Consider the following 18,134-nt stretch of genomic DNA (forward strand, 5'->3'; position numbering starts at 1 on the left):
CAAAAACCCCCCTTTTTCCCCGTGCCGGTCTATAGGTTTGCTTAACGGCCCGTGTAAGGTTTACGAGCGTTCCAGCAGCCGCGGCCAACGGCGGGAAAAATTTCTTTGAAGACGCTGCTCCGTTCCTCGCCCTTCGTACCCTTGCTTTTGGAAAGGTGTTGCAGGGAGGAGCAGGAAGGGCAGGAGGGGGCAGCTGGATGACCGGCGACCGTCCATCGTGCAAAAATCTGCCGTCGTTCTCGTCTCGCGTTAATTCATGACCGGCGTAAAGGGAATTACACAGGGCGCGGAGAAATAGAGCAGGAATTTCGCGTTCGAACGAGTCCCGGACGTGCGATTTATCGGGCACAGAGCAAACGAGTCGGACGCGAGAGAGAACACGTAAGGCAACCACTGCGAGCTCGTGTTGCCGCGCGCCTGTGTGCAGGGTACACACTGGATGCTTTAGAAGTAACCTGGGTCAATCGTGGAAACGCCTGACTATTATTTAATGAAGAGTTACATCCGCTGCGAGCGTTTTATCGTTCTCGTTGGATCCGCAGTCTCCGAGGTTCGGCGAGAACCGAGAGAAATTTTGAAATTTCGCAACGATCGCGTCTACGGTCGTTACGAGGTAGCTCCGCGAAATACAATTTTCGCGAATTTCCATTTCGATCGCGCGAAGAACGGAATTCGATCCGTGAAAGCTGTCCGCGATCGTTACGAATCGACGAAGTAGAATCCAGCCATAATCTGTCGCCAGACATTTCCCAAACCCTCTGTGCACGTCGTGTACGTACGCGTTCGCTGGCTTTGTGTAGGTCGGGTGATCCTGTCTGAAACAGACAGACTGGTAGTTTGCGGAGGCGCTTTAAAGTTCTCATTAAGCGATCGAGGTCTGTGGGACACTTCTGTGTCTCATTGTTTGCTTTGTTTGGTGTTTACGCCACTGCGCCGGGGCTACACAGCGGCGGCGGCAGTGGTGGCAGAGCTACCCCCGTTGGCGTCGAGCAAGAGCCACCAGACGTGCAGGCTGAACGCGAGAGCGACGGAGAACTCTCGGAGAACAGACGGAAAGAGGGAGGATGGGAAGTGGGAGGAAGGAAGAGAGCGAGAGGGGTCGGGAGGCTGACGGGGGTGGCTTTCATTAAGCTTGCATTGTCTCAGCACCGCACTATTATAGCCGAGTGAATAACTTGGAGCCATCCGGTAGTCGGAGCGAGGAAAAGCCTCTCGCTCCTTTTTTCCCTTGCCACCCTCTCCTTCCCTCTCTTTGCTTTTTCACCGCCTACTCCTCCTCGCCACCACTCTTCTCTCTACTCGTGTTTGGGAGCCTCTTCTCACCCTTCCCGCGCGATCCTTCTCCATTCCTCTTGCAGCCGGCTCCTCCGAACCACCACACCCCCTTCGTCACCTCCACCTCCTCCTCCTCCTCCTCCTCCTTCTTCTTCTCCTTCTCCGCTTCCTTCCGAACCACCAATTTATTTCGCGACCTCGACACCCTCTTCCTCGACGGCCTCGCGTCGCCGCGCTGCTGAAATATTAACGAACCGAACGAGGCAGCGCGATATAACGCGCGACCAAACGCTCGGACGGCGCCACGGGAAGCTTTGATTTCACGCGAGAAGGCGCCAGCCTGTTCCCCGCTGCGGATGGGACCATCGTCAGCCATCCGACCGGGCGCACCGCGCGCAACGAAGACGGGGAGAAGGAAAAAGGGCGACGAGGAGCGAGCGGAACAGCGACAGGGGTGATTTTAACGAGTACGCGCGACCCGTGAGTCGTAAAATCTTCACTGTCCTACGTTGTTCGTTAATTACTCGCGGCCTCGAAACGCGTTCGTTCGTTGGTCCGCTTGCTCGCTCGCTCGTCGAACGCTTTCGATTCCATCGCACGTATCCCGCGTGCACGTGTGTGCGTGCGAGAGCGTACACACGGGGATGTAGGTGTCCTTCCCGTAGAGACACGCGCGGGCACTCGCGCGATCGTGTGCGACCACGTTCTCTGGATACGGCCCGATTCTGTCACCCAGTTCGAGGTCGGTCGTTAATGACGCGGAAGGAACGCTAGTAGCGCGCCAGGGACGCGCCCCACAAAGAGGAGGCGAAGGGGTGGCTCGTTCGTCACAGGCGCAGTTCCGTTTTCCCGATTAGTAGGTTTGATGTCCGCGGTGCAGCGGCTCGTTTCCTCCGTTCGTTTCGGTTATTACCGAGTCCTACGATTTTTCCTCTCGTTCCGCTCGATATTCCTTTTTTGTCCTTCGGCCTTTTTGTTGTCCTTTGTCGACGCGACCGATTTCCAGCCCAGCGGAGTACCGTTCACGAGCTAATCGAGCTTCGATCGAGGACTTTCCGCGTTGCGTCGAGACCGAGTACTTTTTCGCCCTGAATTTTATATTTATTAAGCGCACTGAAAATGTTTCCAATTTTCCAGTCGTATTCGCTTGGAATATATTTGCGAGGGATTATAAGGGACAAATAAGACGAAAGAATATTCTCGAGTGCCTGGAAAATATATAGGTGACTACGGTACCTTTGTACTCCTTGGAATCGTGTTCGAACCGGAGGAAAGCTAAGCGTCCGTGTTGGCCGCACCACCCCTAAGGTTGTAGGAAGTTACATTTATCTGCTGCTGTTTGTTTTATTTTTCTATAGACGATGCAAAGTGCGCGGTTCCGTTGGTAAAATAAGACTCAGAATAATGTCGTTGCTGGGATTGGAAAGCGAATGGTAAAAGTTTCCCTTTGCTACGTCGGTGTACCAGCTGCAATGCGAGATCTTTGCAACGCGGTTCACCTGTAATTGACTTTCCACTCTATGCTCCACTAACGAGAACTAAGTCGAATTTACTTCTATGGGGAACGTGTTTGAAATCTTGTTCCTTAAGCCTACGTCCCAGGCTACCCGACGCGAAATTTCGCGATACCTCATTACTATGCAATTTCCGTTAAGACACTAAGCTCGGGTCTTATCGAACGGGTCTGTCGTTCCAGTTTCGTTCTGCATTTTAATAAACGATAATAAAATCCATCGCGCAAATATAAATACCGTACGGGGTGGAAGAATCCGTACTAAATCCTTTTCTGGTTCAGACCCCGCGAAACCGCCATAATTCCGAATATATTCGGTTAATTAATCCTTACGCGTCGCTTTGTTAATTATTCACCTCGCAGTAATGCAATTAAGCCGAAGCTAATTTCCCGTTCGCAGTTTTATTTCCCCCTGCTCCTCGCCGTCCCATCTTCTCGCGTTCTACGAAAATTACCAACGTCGCGATATCGCAGTTTCGCGCGTTGTCACGCGACTACGCGCACGCGCGTGTAATTTCAAGCATCGCGGGTCAGACGATTCTTTATCGCTCCAAAGACTCGTTATCGGGTCGATGGTGTTTGGGTCTGAACGAAGAACGAGTGGGTGGTGCGAGTCGTTATGAGCGAGTTCGAGGGTCGTTAGGCTGTCGAGAGAGGATCATTTCGACGTTTAATCATATCCAGTCGCGCGTTAATTCATCGTAATTACCATATGCATATTCATTAGTATTTATTATCCGCGATATCGTTTTTGAATTATTATCCGCAACGTATATCTTCGCGTTATCGACGGGAGCCATTGTCGAGCGGAAGCGGATCGCTAGAAATCTGGCATGGCCCCGCGTTTCGCAGAAAATTCGAGCGAAAAATCGCAAAGACCGCGATTCTCCTTATCTGCCGTTGACGCGCGATCGACACGCGGCTATCGATACCGAGACTGACAGTAATTGCTTAATACCTGTTTCAGATACTCCGTCGTTCGCGATAACGCGTTTACCTGGTTTTGGAAATCCGATCGTCGAGGGGATGTCCGTCGGCTTGAAATGCGAGGTGGACAGCAACCCGGCCAGCATGCCGATCTGGCAGCGTGGTAAGTGACAATTGTGACAAAGAATTCGACGTTTTCGCGTATCCTTCTCGCGAGAGGCAAGAGAAAATGGAGGAGGAAATGCGGGAAGTGGTAGCTTGTAACGAGGCTCGGTTGTAACCCGGGGTAACAAGCACCGAATCGCGAGCAAATGAATTACGAGGAACGCGGGGAAACATTTTTTCGTTTGTTACTCGACGAAAAGTTCATATTCAAATATTTGTGCCTCGTAACAACGGCGTGATATAAAGGATAAATTAAAATACGGAGTGGGTCGGAAGTAAAATAAATTGCGAAAATAAATTGTTCTCGCTGGCGCTGTGACATCTTGGTCCGTAATAAACTGGTGCTCAAGATGCGTTTTGTATTTTTTAACTCGCTCTCGGTAACGAATTTAAAAATCCCGATTACACGCGTGCAATCTGGCGGTGGTGGAGCTGTGCAAAATTTCGAAATTGCGGATCAGATTGGATTCGAGAAATATCCCGTGACCAAACCAGCCGTGCAATTCCTCCTTCGTACGTCTCTTCAGTGCGATGGGGGTAAAGGAAAGAAAAAGAAATCTCTTTGAGAAGCAACAACGCGCATCTTACTTTTAATTTGCAACTTTTGCCTGTGTCGCGAAATAAACGAAAGCTCGAACAATACGACGCCGTGGTATTTTTATACTGTACGCCGAGTCAGAATTATCTCTCCAGCCCCCCCGTATCTTCAGCGCGGGATTTCCATTTGCCATTAACGTCCAGGCTATTAGTCTCTTCGCAGTCATCGGCAAACAAAACGATAAATCGCATAATCACGTTAGCCTATACCGCGGCCGGCAGAGGAGGACTATCACGAGCGGAGTCGAGTCAGGACAATAAATAATCCCACCCTATTCCGCGCGAGCGAATCCCCTCATCGGGGATAAGTATGCGCGGCAGATATTATCTTTCGCAGAGCACGAACGCAACCCGGTGGCGTTCCTTCTTTCTCTTCTCTAATCCCGCGTGTTACGAATGTTTCGTCAAGATTAAAAATTCTACGCTTCGGAACAGTCGTTCCGTCAGCGTTGCTTCTTCTTCTTCTTCTCCTCCGTCGTTCAGTTTCTCCCCTTTCGTCCCTCTTTTCATCCCCTTTTCCTCGTAGAAATCAATGGGACTCCATCGAGATTTCGCTTTCCAAGCGTTCCACCGACTTATTCCCGATAATTGGAAATCTCCTTGTACGAACGTCGAACGTCGTTGGTTCGTTCGAATTCGTTCGTCGCGTTTTTTACCCCGCGACGTAATCGATAGCTCGACGGTGAAGTGGTCGGCTTCCGGAGGAAACGAAGCCCTCGATCGGAAGGGCGTAGAACGCGAAGAATGGGAAGAGAGAAGCTGGAAAGATACGTTGTATTTGTATTTTCCAGCATCGCTAACGGTTATGACGGAATAACTCGTTGGACGAAGAAGCGAGATGGGGTTCGATCTGTAGGGGCCCTTCAGCCTGGAGATCGAGGGAAATCGAAGGAGATCGAATGGGAAAGTTTCGCTTGGCTCTTGCCTTAAATTCCATTTGTATCGGGAGAAAAACGCGGGACGGGAACAAAGAATTACCCCTGGCCGACTGGATTCATTAGCAGCCTCTTGTTCTTTGTCAAAGCTCGCCGACGGCAGACTGGCCCGCGACTTGATAAATATTTAAAGCCTTCTATAATTCTCCCTTTAGTCGTCCCGGACACTGTCTCCCTTTCCTCGTGCCCGCCTCTTTGAGTTTCGCCGGGGATCCTTCAATTCCCGTACAGTCAGCCGATGTAACAACGTTTCACCTTGGGCAGGGGCTAAAAGTAAAGCTTCTTGAACGATTTCAGATAGAGGGGATGAAAGCTGCGGATGGAAGGTGAAGTAGTTACCGTGTAAGTAGGTTGGACTTGTATCGAAGTTTTCGTTGGATCCCGCAATGGAATGCGATTGAAATGTATCGCTCGTCGAAAGACTCTGTTGTGGTGAGAGGTAAATAGCGAGGTAAATATGTAGCAACCCCTATGATACACCGAGATCATAAATTAAACTATGAAGTGGCGGTCGTCCATTGATGAAGCGACAAGCTGGACCGTATGTATCATTCTACCTTTCTCGGTGGGGGATGAATCAAGATCCAGCTATATTTCATTCGACCCTAACTGGGATTTCGGACCCTCGTCATCTCAGATTTCTGTCAATCTGCTTGTTAAGACGCTCCTACGTACGACTTTGACAGTGACAGGAATTTCGTTAATCATTAATAACACCTGTTGATTTATTAATTATTTATCGACTGTTTAGTATTACTATCGAAATGATTCACGCTACCAACTCTCTTCTGGCTGTCTGTCTGATCCAGACGATATTCTCTCACTATGGACACCTTCACTGATGACAGAAAATAATTTATCAAGTCGCTCGTACATACGACTTTAGCAGTGACAGAAATTTCGGTAAACATTAATAACACCTGTTGATTTATTAATTTTTTATCGACCGTTTAGCATTACTATCGAAATGATTCACGCTACCAACTGTCTTCTGGCTGTCTATCTGATCCAAACGATATTCTCTCACTATGGACACCATCACCCATGGTAGAAAATAATTTATCGTTTCATAGAGTTCTATCCAACGATGCTCCAGAGTACCAAGTAGATATTCCTTTGCGGAAAACATTTGCACGGTGGTCACTTCTACCACAATCCTTCTTGCCGACTTACTTGACTATCGCGGACGATTCTAGAGATTTTCTTGCGGCTTCGACTACTCTCGTGGTCAGTGTCCATCCGAGATCAGTCGCGGCAAATAATTTATCAACTCGAGAGCTTTCCGCTACCACCTACTACACTCTGCTACGATGAAATTGGGACTAAAGGAGAGAATTCTGAAAGCGACAGAACGCGAAACTTTCCCAAGAAATGAGAAATTCCCCAGCAGGAAAAATAAGAAAAAAAAAAAGAAACGCGAAAGCAAAGAAGAAGTAGTGCAAGGGCATCAAGAAACTCAGCCACGGAAATGGAAAAAAGAAGCACCGTCAAGAATAACGTTACGAGTGTACGAAGGAATGAACTTTGGAAACTCGGAAACCAAAAAGCGGCGAGATAAAAAAAAAAAAGACAAAATACCGTAGAAAAAGGACATGGAATAAAAATACCGTGAAACGTGTTACCCGAGGAGAGGTAGAACAAGGTGGAAATAAATAAAAATACACGGGGATGGGAATAATATTGTTCGAAGACACTCTTGGTCCTCGGAGTGATTCAAAATTCGCAAAATTAACCATCGCGTGTATTCCCTGTATTCCTTGTCCGAAGCGCAGCGTCAGGAGTTAACCCAAATTCGGCGTTATGTATCCTCATGAACCGTACGCCTGTTTCAGTCGTACGAAACGTATGTAGGTACAGGTCCGCGCAGCTTTACGTAACGGCCGCAGCGCGAGTCGTTACGGGTTCCGCCATGGGAATTAACGTTTGTTTTAATGGACGTACTTTTCGTCCCGAGTCGGCGTGCAACGTTGTTACACCGCGAACCCGGCCAGCCTGGCAGATTCATTCTCTGCCGAGTGTGATGCACGAGGGTTAGATTCGCGATCCGTAGAGGCGGCGCGATCGCTGATAACGATCCGAGGGGGCCGCATGATTTGCAACTTGATTGCTCGATTCTGCGGCAGGAATCGGCGACGGGCGAACCAATTGTTCCGCGGGAATGACACCACCGACTCCTTCGATGCACGATCTCTCGATTTATTTGGTAATTTTCCGGGGGACCAGGAACGAAAACGGGGGAGAAAAAATAGCGCGAAGTGGAGGAAGGGGTGTGGAGGGTTTAAAGGGATAGAGGACGATGCTTCAAAGTTGGATGAAGGATTTTTATACACCCGTACCGGATGCTCCTGTTCAACTTTAAAAGTGGACTCGATCATAAAATTTTCTCGGGCTTTTTTCCCGCGCAACGTTGTGTCCAGTACGAGCGTGCATTTGTTCTCGTTAAGCTGATCCTTTAATGTAATTAGAAGCCGGCTGCAACTGTATGTTAAATTAAATATGCTTTCCTGGGGACGGGCTCGGGCTTTGGAGGTAAGACACTCCAGCTACGCGTATCGAGCCTGGCTAATCTCTAGATCCAAAGATCCAGCAGAGAGAGTGGGGAAAAAAATTCGTCCGAAATTCTGCACAAATTCCAGCGACTCTGGCTTTGGACTTCCGGAACGATCGTGAAACGTGCCCTTAAAATGCCATATACGTCGTATCCGGCATCCTGTCCACTGATTCTTCAAACGAATTCCCGCTTCGACCTGAAAACTCGATACCCTTTCTTTCGTTCGCGTAACAGTTAACGGACTTTTTCCAGCCGGTTCCATCGCCGCACCTTTCCACCGGTGGAAATCACGGAAAGGATTTGCGGACGTGGCTCGAGGATCGGTAACGACGTCCCTTTTTGCCCGGGATCGGTAGCAAATAAAAGTTGGCCGTATAATTTCCTTTATTCGTCGTCAATCAGAGGAACTTTGATCACGGGAAAAGGAAACGAGAGCGGGTTTCGCGGCGAGTTGCGCGATACCGTCGGGAGACCACTTTCTTGATTAGAGTGGCTAGTTCAAGCGGGCTGAGGCTGTTACATTCGTTAAACGCAGTTCGCTCCGGACTTTTTACGTAACCGAGCTCCGTTTTTTCTCGAATTCGCTAGTCGAACGGTGCCTTTACCAGCCGCCATGCCAGTATCCATCCGAGTTACGACCGATAACGCTGATGTTTAATCTCGTTGCTGGCGCAGCGCGCCGTACCAGTGGCGGCCTCTATGCGGAGGACGTTTAAGCATTTTTCCTGATTATTGGATGAAAACGATACGACGAGGAGTTTCGAGTTCGCCTCGTTCGTTCCGTGCAGTTTACCCCGTTCCGTTCGTTTCCGATAGTCTTGCAGGACGAGAGTTTCGACTCGAAATTTTCGATCGAACTGTGGTTACGTGGCGAACGCGTGTCGAACCGGGTTCGTTGTAATTACGTGCCTGTCGGGCGAGCCGTAAATGTCGCAGATCGCTTAGCATTACTCCTGGTAATAGAACGTATCGCTGCGAAACGTTTGCAAATGCCTTCGCGATTGTACTTGGCTTAGAAATTTCATAGAGACGTTTCGCCCAGTGCAGATCTGAATTAAATATCGCGGTACACTCGCGAGATAGGTTGGAATCATGCGAGGAAGGAAGAGAGTTAGAAATTTAGAGGGAATTTTTTGAATAGAGAAATAGGGGAGAGAAAATATGAATAAACGGGAGTTTATTATGATAATACTTGAGCTAAATATTTTTTAGGAAGAAGAACGAAATTGGTACTCTTATGTGCAAGAGTAAGGATATTTTTTAATGGCTGCTGGCCTATAAGGTTCATACGTATATTCATTGAAGGAAATAAAATATTTCCGTTCATTTCGAGGTGCTCGGGATATTAGCAACGTACTGCTTATTTATTGTATATGAACATCATTAGCTTTTGTTTAATGGAGTATCGACATACAATGAAATACTACTGCATTGTGCAACGATCATCGAGTACCAGCAGCGTATGTTGAAATCGATACCTAATTTATGACCAATATTTGCGATTACACGAACTCGGTAAGACCTAATTAGGAGTGTGTTAGGGAATACTTGGCTGTAAAATCTGCCGGATAAAATGTTCCTACAGTATTATCCAAAAATTACACGCTCCTCGAATAATCTTCCAGCAGATACAAGAAAGAGGAACGCGCGTTCATCGAAAACTTCTGGGATAAACTTAACGCTGCAATTCCAATTTTTGAGCGAGAAAGCTCGTTCGATTTAAAACCTCTCTCACGTCGAATCGGAGTATTACGAATCAAATCGTATTCCAATCCTCGCGTATTTTTGATCGGAAAGAGAAAAAGAAAATCACGCGGAAATGAAAGTAACGACGAAAACGCCCTGGACGATCCCGATCCCTGGAAGCGAGGACAACGTTTCACCCTTGCAGGAAGAATTCCGCGTCGCGTGGTGGAAGGGTGTTGAAATTTATCGGTGGTCGAGTTAATCGTACAAGCCTCGTTAGTCCCGTTATTGAGTTACACAAAATGCTGAGAGCAGCTGCACCCGTCACTTTCTGCCGCGATCAGCTAGGTGAGAGTGATAAGAAATATGATGGACGACCCGTTACCGGCGAACGGTTGACGCGCAGGATTATTGTTCAACGGTATCCGAAACGGAAGAATTCATGAGACCGTAACAAATTGCACGCGAAAAATATCTTACGCCGTTCCATCATGTCGGACAGATTCTTCTCCCGTTTTACACTGCACCGAGAATTATCGTTGGTATAAGTGGATTCGATTTGTCTGGCTCGCCGAAAGAATAATGGATGAAGTTTATGACGAGGAACGTAGGCTACGTAGCTTTTCGCCGTTTCTGAGAGTCCGAGATTTAATATATGGCTCGTTGTGGCCTGGATGCACCGAAACGTTCGAGACGCGTGGTTACAAGATCGTTTCCTAAATTGAACCATCGTGGATGTCGGCATTCGGAATTTTACAGAATGGCGAACACACTCGTGGCGGACTCGCGGTCACGCGAATTTCCAAACGATCGATCAACGTTAAAATTCCGATGATTCGACGTGCAACCAGCGACGAGCGAACTTAACCAGAAAGTACAGCGAGATTGGTCAGGAAATTGTCTAGCTCTGGATGCAGAGAGACCGCGAACCTTCTCGCGGTCGGAGCAACGACGGATGGTAACGTTCGATAAATCGAGTCTCTCCTTCGGTTTCGACGGCGTCGTGGCGGGTATAAACGCCAGTTATCCCATTAAATGTTCAATTATTCCTGCCTTCCATTCCTGACGTCCTGGAATTCTGGCCTGCCGTGTGCATCGGTTCACGTGGACGTCGACGGGGCTGAAGGGGAGGGTAGAAGCGAGAGCTTAATCCCTATTCATAGACTCAATCGAGTGATTTCGAATAAATCCTTCCAGCGTTCCGCGAAATCCGCTGCAATTAAAATACTTTAATATCCTTTGGAGCACGTACCCGCTCCGGGCGATGCCTCTTTCCAACCACATCCTTCTCGTCCCTCGACTCGTCTTGCTTCGCTCCTAGCCTCGCGTTTCAGCTCAACCCCAGTCTAGACCCTCCTTCGCCTCTTTCCAACCCCATTCCGCCCCTTTTCCGCCCCTTCTCCACACCGACGCGAGATCCCAATTTCTTTTTGGAACGGGTGCTCTCTTATTAAACGAGTCCCAATCCAGATGCCCGGAGGTATCGAGGAAGCACGTTCGCTTTCCTTCAAAGAGCCCTTTATCACCGTGAAACTCTGCCAGATATTTTGACCATTCGTCTTCGAGCGATATATCATGGCGCGAGGGCTGGGTAACTGCAGTTTTTCCTCGCGACCGACCGTGTAATATTACGCCGTTCGCCACCGGTTCAACTACCTCTTTGATAGTTCTTCTCGAGACCGGCTACCTTATTCTTCCTCGCTTTTTGTTTCTCCTCTTCGAGAAACGTCGCTTCTTCTTCCCTCTTCAAAGGATATAAATCTGGGGGTGGTCGCGCATCCGTCGAGCCGATAGGAACGCGTCGCGGAGGGGCTAATTAAACCAGTGATAATTTCGATACACGGTTGACGGTTTTTCTCTCTGGAACGAGCAATATTTGCGACAGCATCGCGGACGATTCGGTTAATTCACGCGAGATCCAGCTCTACGCCTTAATCGCAATCCCCGCGAATACCAGCCTCGAGCTACGAGCAATTTTCCAACCGCGTGCCGACATCCACCCTGCTTCTATGCACCCCGTCTCGAATTCAATTTATCGATAAATATCTATAATCCTCATTATCCTGCCGTTCGCGAAATTTCGCCAGGACGATAGAATCGGCGACCCTGTTCGTGCCTGGAATAATCAGAGAACCACGCTGACGTCCGGCATTGGTCGATGTAAAGACTTATCGACGGGGATGGGAAGAAAAAGCGCTGGCCAGCTCTCCGCCATCGACGATACGATCAATATGTAATGATCGCTATAAAGTGGGCCGGTTAAGGGCGAGGATATTTTAAATGAAAAGAAGGATAAATTTATCACGGCCCCGTCGAACGATTTATCACGACGATACATTCGAGCTACGGACGTTCCGGAGAACGTACGAGGGCGTCAGCTGCGGGAAACCGCTCCGGGGGAAGTAGATCCCCATCCGATCATTGTTCATACGAAGCTAGCATATAATGCGATGCCAGCCGGAGTCAAATATATATATGTCTGTTATACGTAACCCCATTTCGCTTTTTCCCGCGACTACACTCGCGGAGTTGACGGATTCTAAATGTTCCTGGGCTTTTTCGCCAGGAAAAAAGCGGACCTCTTTGATACAGCGATATCTACTCGGAGCGAGATTAGGTGAAGGGAAAAAATTCGATTTTTATGTATCCGAGGTCTATGAGAGTGGATCCGAGATTCATTTCTTCCCCTGTCGCCTAGTTTCATCCCACTCGCTCGTATTTCCCGGGTAGAAACGGCAGCAGAAATGGCTCTTTCGGGGTAGCAAAGGTTTCCTCGGGCAGGTCGACTTTCGGGATATAACGTATCCTTTCAGCGGTAAAATCGCTAGTGGGCGTTTTCCCGATATCTTTCGTCGCTTCTAATTAGCGGGAACGGACGATTAGACGTTTCTCATTCTCGGCGAAGTCGGTTGCAGTCTTAAGATGGCGGAAACGGGTGTCGTAACGGGACGGTATTTACGTTCTCGGAGTTTTTCGGCTCGCTAACTAACGTGCTCGGGGCAGTAAAGCCGGGTAACACTTTCTTTTTTTTTTCTTTCGGAATAATTGTGCGCGTTGAAGGAAGGAGTAAACCTCGCGCAAGCTCGTCTCCGAGGGAATGCTTCCTTTCGCGATTGCTCCTATACTTTTTATTCGCGAAGCGCGCAAAAAATGCAATCTGCGTTGCTTCCTCTAATAGCCGGGCTGTTCGAGCTTAGACGGGAATATCTCGTTTTATAAAACGAGCGAGGTAAAATTACTCACCGGTGTTCGTTCGAGTCGTGAAAAATCTTATCCTCGTTTTATTTCACTTAACTCCATTCCGCCCGAGTCTTATTTCCACTTCATTTTACCCGAACGAACCTAAGAATCCTAATATTTTTTTCCACCCCCGTAAGAACCCGGGAATCTTAACCGGTCCCTTAATCGGTCGGAAAGCGAATCGAATAAGCGAGCCACAAACCAGCGCCTTATTCCGATCGTGGGAAACTTTAAGCATTCCGATTTCTGACTTCCCTCTACCCTCTACGATCGCGTTACCCCGCATGCAACTATTTCCAAGTAACCCGGACACCCTGGTCCAGCAGCCAGGGCGCTCGAAATTAGCTGCTAACGCGCGCAAATCGCTCCACGCTGCACTAAATACACCCCGACCCACTGCACGGTATCCCATTCGCCCCGTCCCTGCCACGGGGGCTCGGTTTCAAGCACGGTTCGTTTGTTTCCGGGCCAAATAGCCGGAATCTCGCATAACCCTACCGGTTATGTCGTGCTCCTCGGGCCAAGTCACCGGCCGCTCTTATTTCATACAAAATAGCACGACATCTTGCTGGCCTCTGCCCTGTCCTCTCTATAGATCCCGTTAACACGATCCAGCGTGTTTTGGCAGCGCCACGAGCTCGCTGTTTAGCGGGACAGTCGCTGCTGGTACGCCTCCCCCGAAGCCAGCCCGGTTTCCACCCTGGAAGACCGTAATGTCGGGAACACGCGAAAGTTTCGCTGCAAAACTCCGTGGACGCGGGAGGATACACGCGAGCACGTTTTTCCTCCCGTCCCTGCAACTTCCTCCCTTCGATTCGCTTTCTTTCGGCGCCGCTGTTGGCCAACTACCCCCTCGCTGTCCCTTTCTTCTTCGTCCCCGTGCTCGCGTTGGCCGACGTTGTTACACATTCAGGACGCAGCCCGGGGAACCGCCGGTGAATCCGACAGCTGCGTCGAATCCTGCTTCTCGTCAAATCGCATCGGGAGCGGACTAAAAACAACCAGCGAGATGCCTATGGCCGGATGAAAGTTTCGCCAACGACTTGGCGAAACGGATACCGTCGGGGATCCTTCCCGCTTTCTTCCACTTCCTTTTCTTCTTTTTCCTTCTTCCTCTTCTTTTTCTCCCGCTTTTTTCACTTCTTTCCCGCCGCCGGATTCCGCGTCCTCCTCGGGTAAGTCAAGCCGCGAGTAGATACTCTCGGCTCGCCTTTGTTTGCCCTTACGTATTTTCGTGCCCGACGGAAGGAAAGAAGATGGCCGGCTCGCGTGCGCTAATTTGATTAACGAAAATACGATCGATACGATCGCGGGGTTTCAAGTTCCGGCTGCACGAAAGGCTTGTAACGCCGAGAGATTTATCGCGGCTGTTCGTTTTAATTGGGATTATTGATGGATGAAATTGCCCGGTCGTTTGATTTATCGGGATCCCGATTAATTTCCATCCTCCGCGACTTGTGTCTTCTAATTTTAAATTTGATTTATCGCCTATGAAACGCGATAATGTTACGTAACGAGGTATATTATACAGAGACTGATTCGCTCGAATTGATTTCAGCTGTACGAATGGAGCAATGGATGACACGAAAGAAGTAGTCCGAAATTGCGTCGTACTCTGAATCGCGGAAATGCTATGAAAAATTTAGATCAAGCATCCTCTTATCGTGCACTTGGATGGAACACCGTTTCCGTATTCTTGCAATTTCTACTCGTTTTTAATTATCAACATCTCTATAGGTGTCACAGTGTCGCCTACGAGACACTATCGATTCTGAAATATTTCCAAGATATCGATGAAACTATGCGACGTAGTGCATTCTCGAACTATAGCTCGAGAAATGAACGATCTGTTCTCTTGTTAGCCCACGTGCAGTCCACGTCATTTTTATTTCTGCGATAAATGCCTATCGACGTGGTGTACACGTCGCTGTCGATTTTGGAACAAAAGCATCTCGACGTGCGTGACACGTCTTTCTAGCGCAAGTGGTTAATCTCCAAAATTTACGTTTCTCTCTCAACCGAACAAAGAAAAGGTACCTATTCGTTGCCAACCCTGTCAACGTCGTAACTCGTCTACCACAACCTGTATCTCGAGAACCAAAATCTCATCGGGTTATTCATTCGTCATAATTCACGCGACCTTTCTTCATCGCCGCGATCACCAGCCGCGTTACCGGAATTACGTCAAGTTCCCCATTGACCACGACTTCCGTTCAAGGCACCGAAATTACGCAAAGTTTCCCATTGACCGCGACTCCGGTAGCAAGCGCCGAAATTACACGGGGTTACCTGTTCCCTGCGACTTAACCCCCGAATAGCAACCCCTCCTACGCGTTTCAACCACTCGGCGCGTAATCCCGCGAGCAGATTTTTCGAAGGACAATAACGCGGGCCGCGTTGGCGCGACGCCAGCGTCGACCGCGCAATTCCGGCGACGCCGGTTAATCGACAGTCGGCGAGGTTCCGCGCGAGGAGCACGCGCGTAGAATCGCCGCCGACTCGGTCGGACGACGCGATGTTTCCAGCGAGTTAATTCCTGTACCGTGCAGCCTCTCCGTTTGTGTTTCAGACAATGGACCACCGCCCGTCGAGCAGAGCGACGACGGATGGCTGAACTTCACAAAAATCAGCCGCGCCGAGAGCGGCTGGTACAAATGTTATACCAGGCACATGCTCGACATATTCACCAGCATCGGTTATTATCTCAATGTACGCAGTGAGTATTTTCACCGCTCCATGGTAATTTATTCCTCAGGATATATATTTATTCCTCGATCAGGAGTGTCGGAATCGGGGTTGGAATTTTCGTAGCGCACATTGCAATAATTTTCTGCGAGTTTCGCCGTATCGAGTTGCCTTTTGGACGGGAAAGGATATGTTAATGACACCGGGGATGTTGGAGATTAACGGGAAGAAATTCGAAACGAAGTTTTAGTGATACGTCACGAAACTATTTAAGAAGTTACTTCGAGGAACGAAAATTTCGACCCTGATTATCACACGGAAACTAGGTAGTCTTTCGAACGCTGGTAGCCTCTTTCGTTTCGAGTTATACCAGAAAGGGAGAGTTCAGAAATGGAGTTACCAAGTGGTAGAATTATTAATTTTTGTAATATTCGTTACATCGCCAATTGCTACGATATCGGATTAAGTAAAGACGCTAAAAGTCGCGCTAAATAAACGGTAAAATTGATCGGTGCTCATGGCCGGCGAATGGATTTATTGAGCGACTATGAAACTACCATTCCGCTCTATAACAATGAAAAGGTTAAAAATAGAATAAGTAGAGCAGCTGTACGAGCCGATAAAGGGTACAGTAATATTAGAAATTAATGGAAATCGTGGGCCGCGTTGCACGGCTGTTTGAGTTATGAGGGCGATTGAACCGGGAGTTTCGTTCATCGAAACGATCCAGCGAGTCTTCGAAATGCGATATGTTTGCGTCATCGGCGTAGATTTATGTTATTAAATGTCCGCGGTAAACGTGATTCAAAATTACTTTCAAATTTCCACGGAATATCCATTTCCCGCTCCACGTATTGCTTCCTCCGAAGAGATAATTTACCATTTTATACCACGATTTCGCTCCCCTTCCGATCACACCAGATAAACGTTTCCGTCTCTTGTCGCTTACGAACCTAGACGCGTATTTGTCGGGACGGATATCTCGATTAAGTTAATAGAATTCGGGAAACTGGATCTTTCGTTTGTCAAGGAAAATCTTTCCCTCTCGGAGTACTGCATCGAAACACGACGAACATTAGACACTTCGGCCCCATTATCCGCACTCGTGTGGACATATAACAATTGTTCCGTGAAAAATCATATGGTCGAAGAAAAACCGAGAGGAAAGTGTAGAATTTCCCAGCGAATCTTGCATTAAAAAAATAAAACACGAAGAATGGCGGAGGAATTAACTCGGAAGAAAGAAACTCGCAAAGGAAGAAACTGGAATATTTAAAACACTGGGAGAGGACTCTTTTTATCATACCATCCATAAAACAACAAGCACCTGGACCAGGAAACATCTCATCCGTACGTGAGACGAAGATTCTGTAGAACGAAGCCCGACCTAGCTCCTAGGTAAGCAAAAAGGCTCGCTAATCGTGGGTCTGGCATCGAAAAGAGTGTCGCCCGTCCCAGAGGCAGGCAGACATTCCCTCTAATTCGGAATGCAAAGGGGGTGGTCGTTGTCGCAGCCGATAACCGGAAACCACAGTCATTTGTCAAGTACGGAAACCACCGAGCCAACCGGAAATTATCCGTGCCCTGTCGCGAAAATTTGCAAATTTCCTACCCAGTCCTGGCCCCCTAGGTCCTTCCATCTTGCCATTATAACCAGTGGAACAGAGGGGCAAGGGTGCCGCGATCACCCTCGAACCTTCGAGTTTCCTCCTTTTCCACCACCTCTGCACACCCCTTTCCGCCTCTTCAGCTCCAACTTCCGTTTGCACCGCCGACCGACGGGATCCTGGATACGGGTTTCCGAGCACCTAATCTCTACGCAATTTAGATGGCTCGAGAGCACCTATAAACCAACCAACCCCCGTAAGGAATTATCGATTACAGCGCCATGGCGTCCTGTTCGAATCTCCTGGCCGGATTACTTATCCGCGGATAACGTCTAGGAGGGTTTTAAACGGTGCACACCAATTTCGCGCAGTCACATAGATAGCGCAGGTTCAGAGGGGTAGCAGAGAGGGAAAGTTCTTTGAAAGAGCCATCGTTATGAAAGACACGTCGAGTGTCGTTTCGAAATTGATTTTCAGCGTGACTCTACTCGGGATGAAAAATTGCTGGATAGACGCTGTAACGTCGTTTGAAAAATGTAAAACGCGTCGTTAAATTTTTCACGCCAGACCACTATTTCGAATTTTCCGCTGCTTTGAATTTTTCCTTCGCATTTTAACGTTGAAATCTCGTATCGTTGTCAGAGTTGCCGTCCGCTGTCGGTTGCGGTTTGCGAAAAAGGCACGGGTCAGTAGAAGAGGAACGGGATGCTATCTAAAGTTAGTGGTTAGTTAGTAGTTTGGTTGGCCGATCAGTTAGCGAGCAGTCGTCAAACGGTATTACGCCGAGTCAAAAGCAATCGGGCTTGGAACAATCGACATCCAAAGTACTTAAGCTCCCGGCAGATTAATGAACAATTAAGCCAAAGTTGTACGGTTTGGAGAGGAGAGCAGTTGTTGGTCGGTTGTCAAATACAGATATTAAAGACACTCTGGCTGTGGAAACTTCTAACGCT

The 18,134-nt window shown here is 48.5% G+C and overlaps 1 protein-coding gene across 1 annotated transcript in view; it reads left to right on the forward strand.

Moving 5' to 3' along the window:
• Positions 1-18,134, forward strand: part of tei (irregular chiasm C-roughest protein teiresias) — a 185,615-nt gene that overhangs the window by 67,463 nt on the left and 100,018 nt on the right. Inside the window, exons 4-5 of the mRNA XM_017907067.1 lie at positions 3,756-3,878; positions 15,459-15,605. Of these exons, the coding sequence (XP_017762556.1) occupies positions 3,756-3,878; positions 15,459-15,605 (270 nt within the window). The remainder of the gene's footprint in view (positions 1-3,755; positions 3,879-15,458; positions 15,606-18,134) is intronic.

Source organism: Eufriesea mexicana, unplaced genomic scaffold (assembly GCF_001483705.2).
Source record: "Eufriesea mexicana isolate 0111107269 unplaced genomic scaffold, ASM148370v2 scaffold6802, whole genome shotgun sequence".
NCBI classification, from domain to species: domain Eukaryota; kingdom Metazoa; phylum Arthropoda; class Insecta; order Hymenoptera; family Apidae; genus Eufriesea; species Eufriesea mexicana.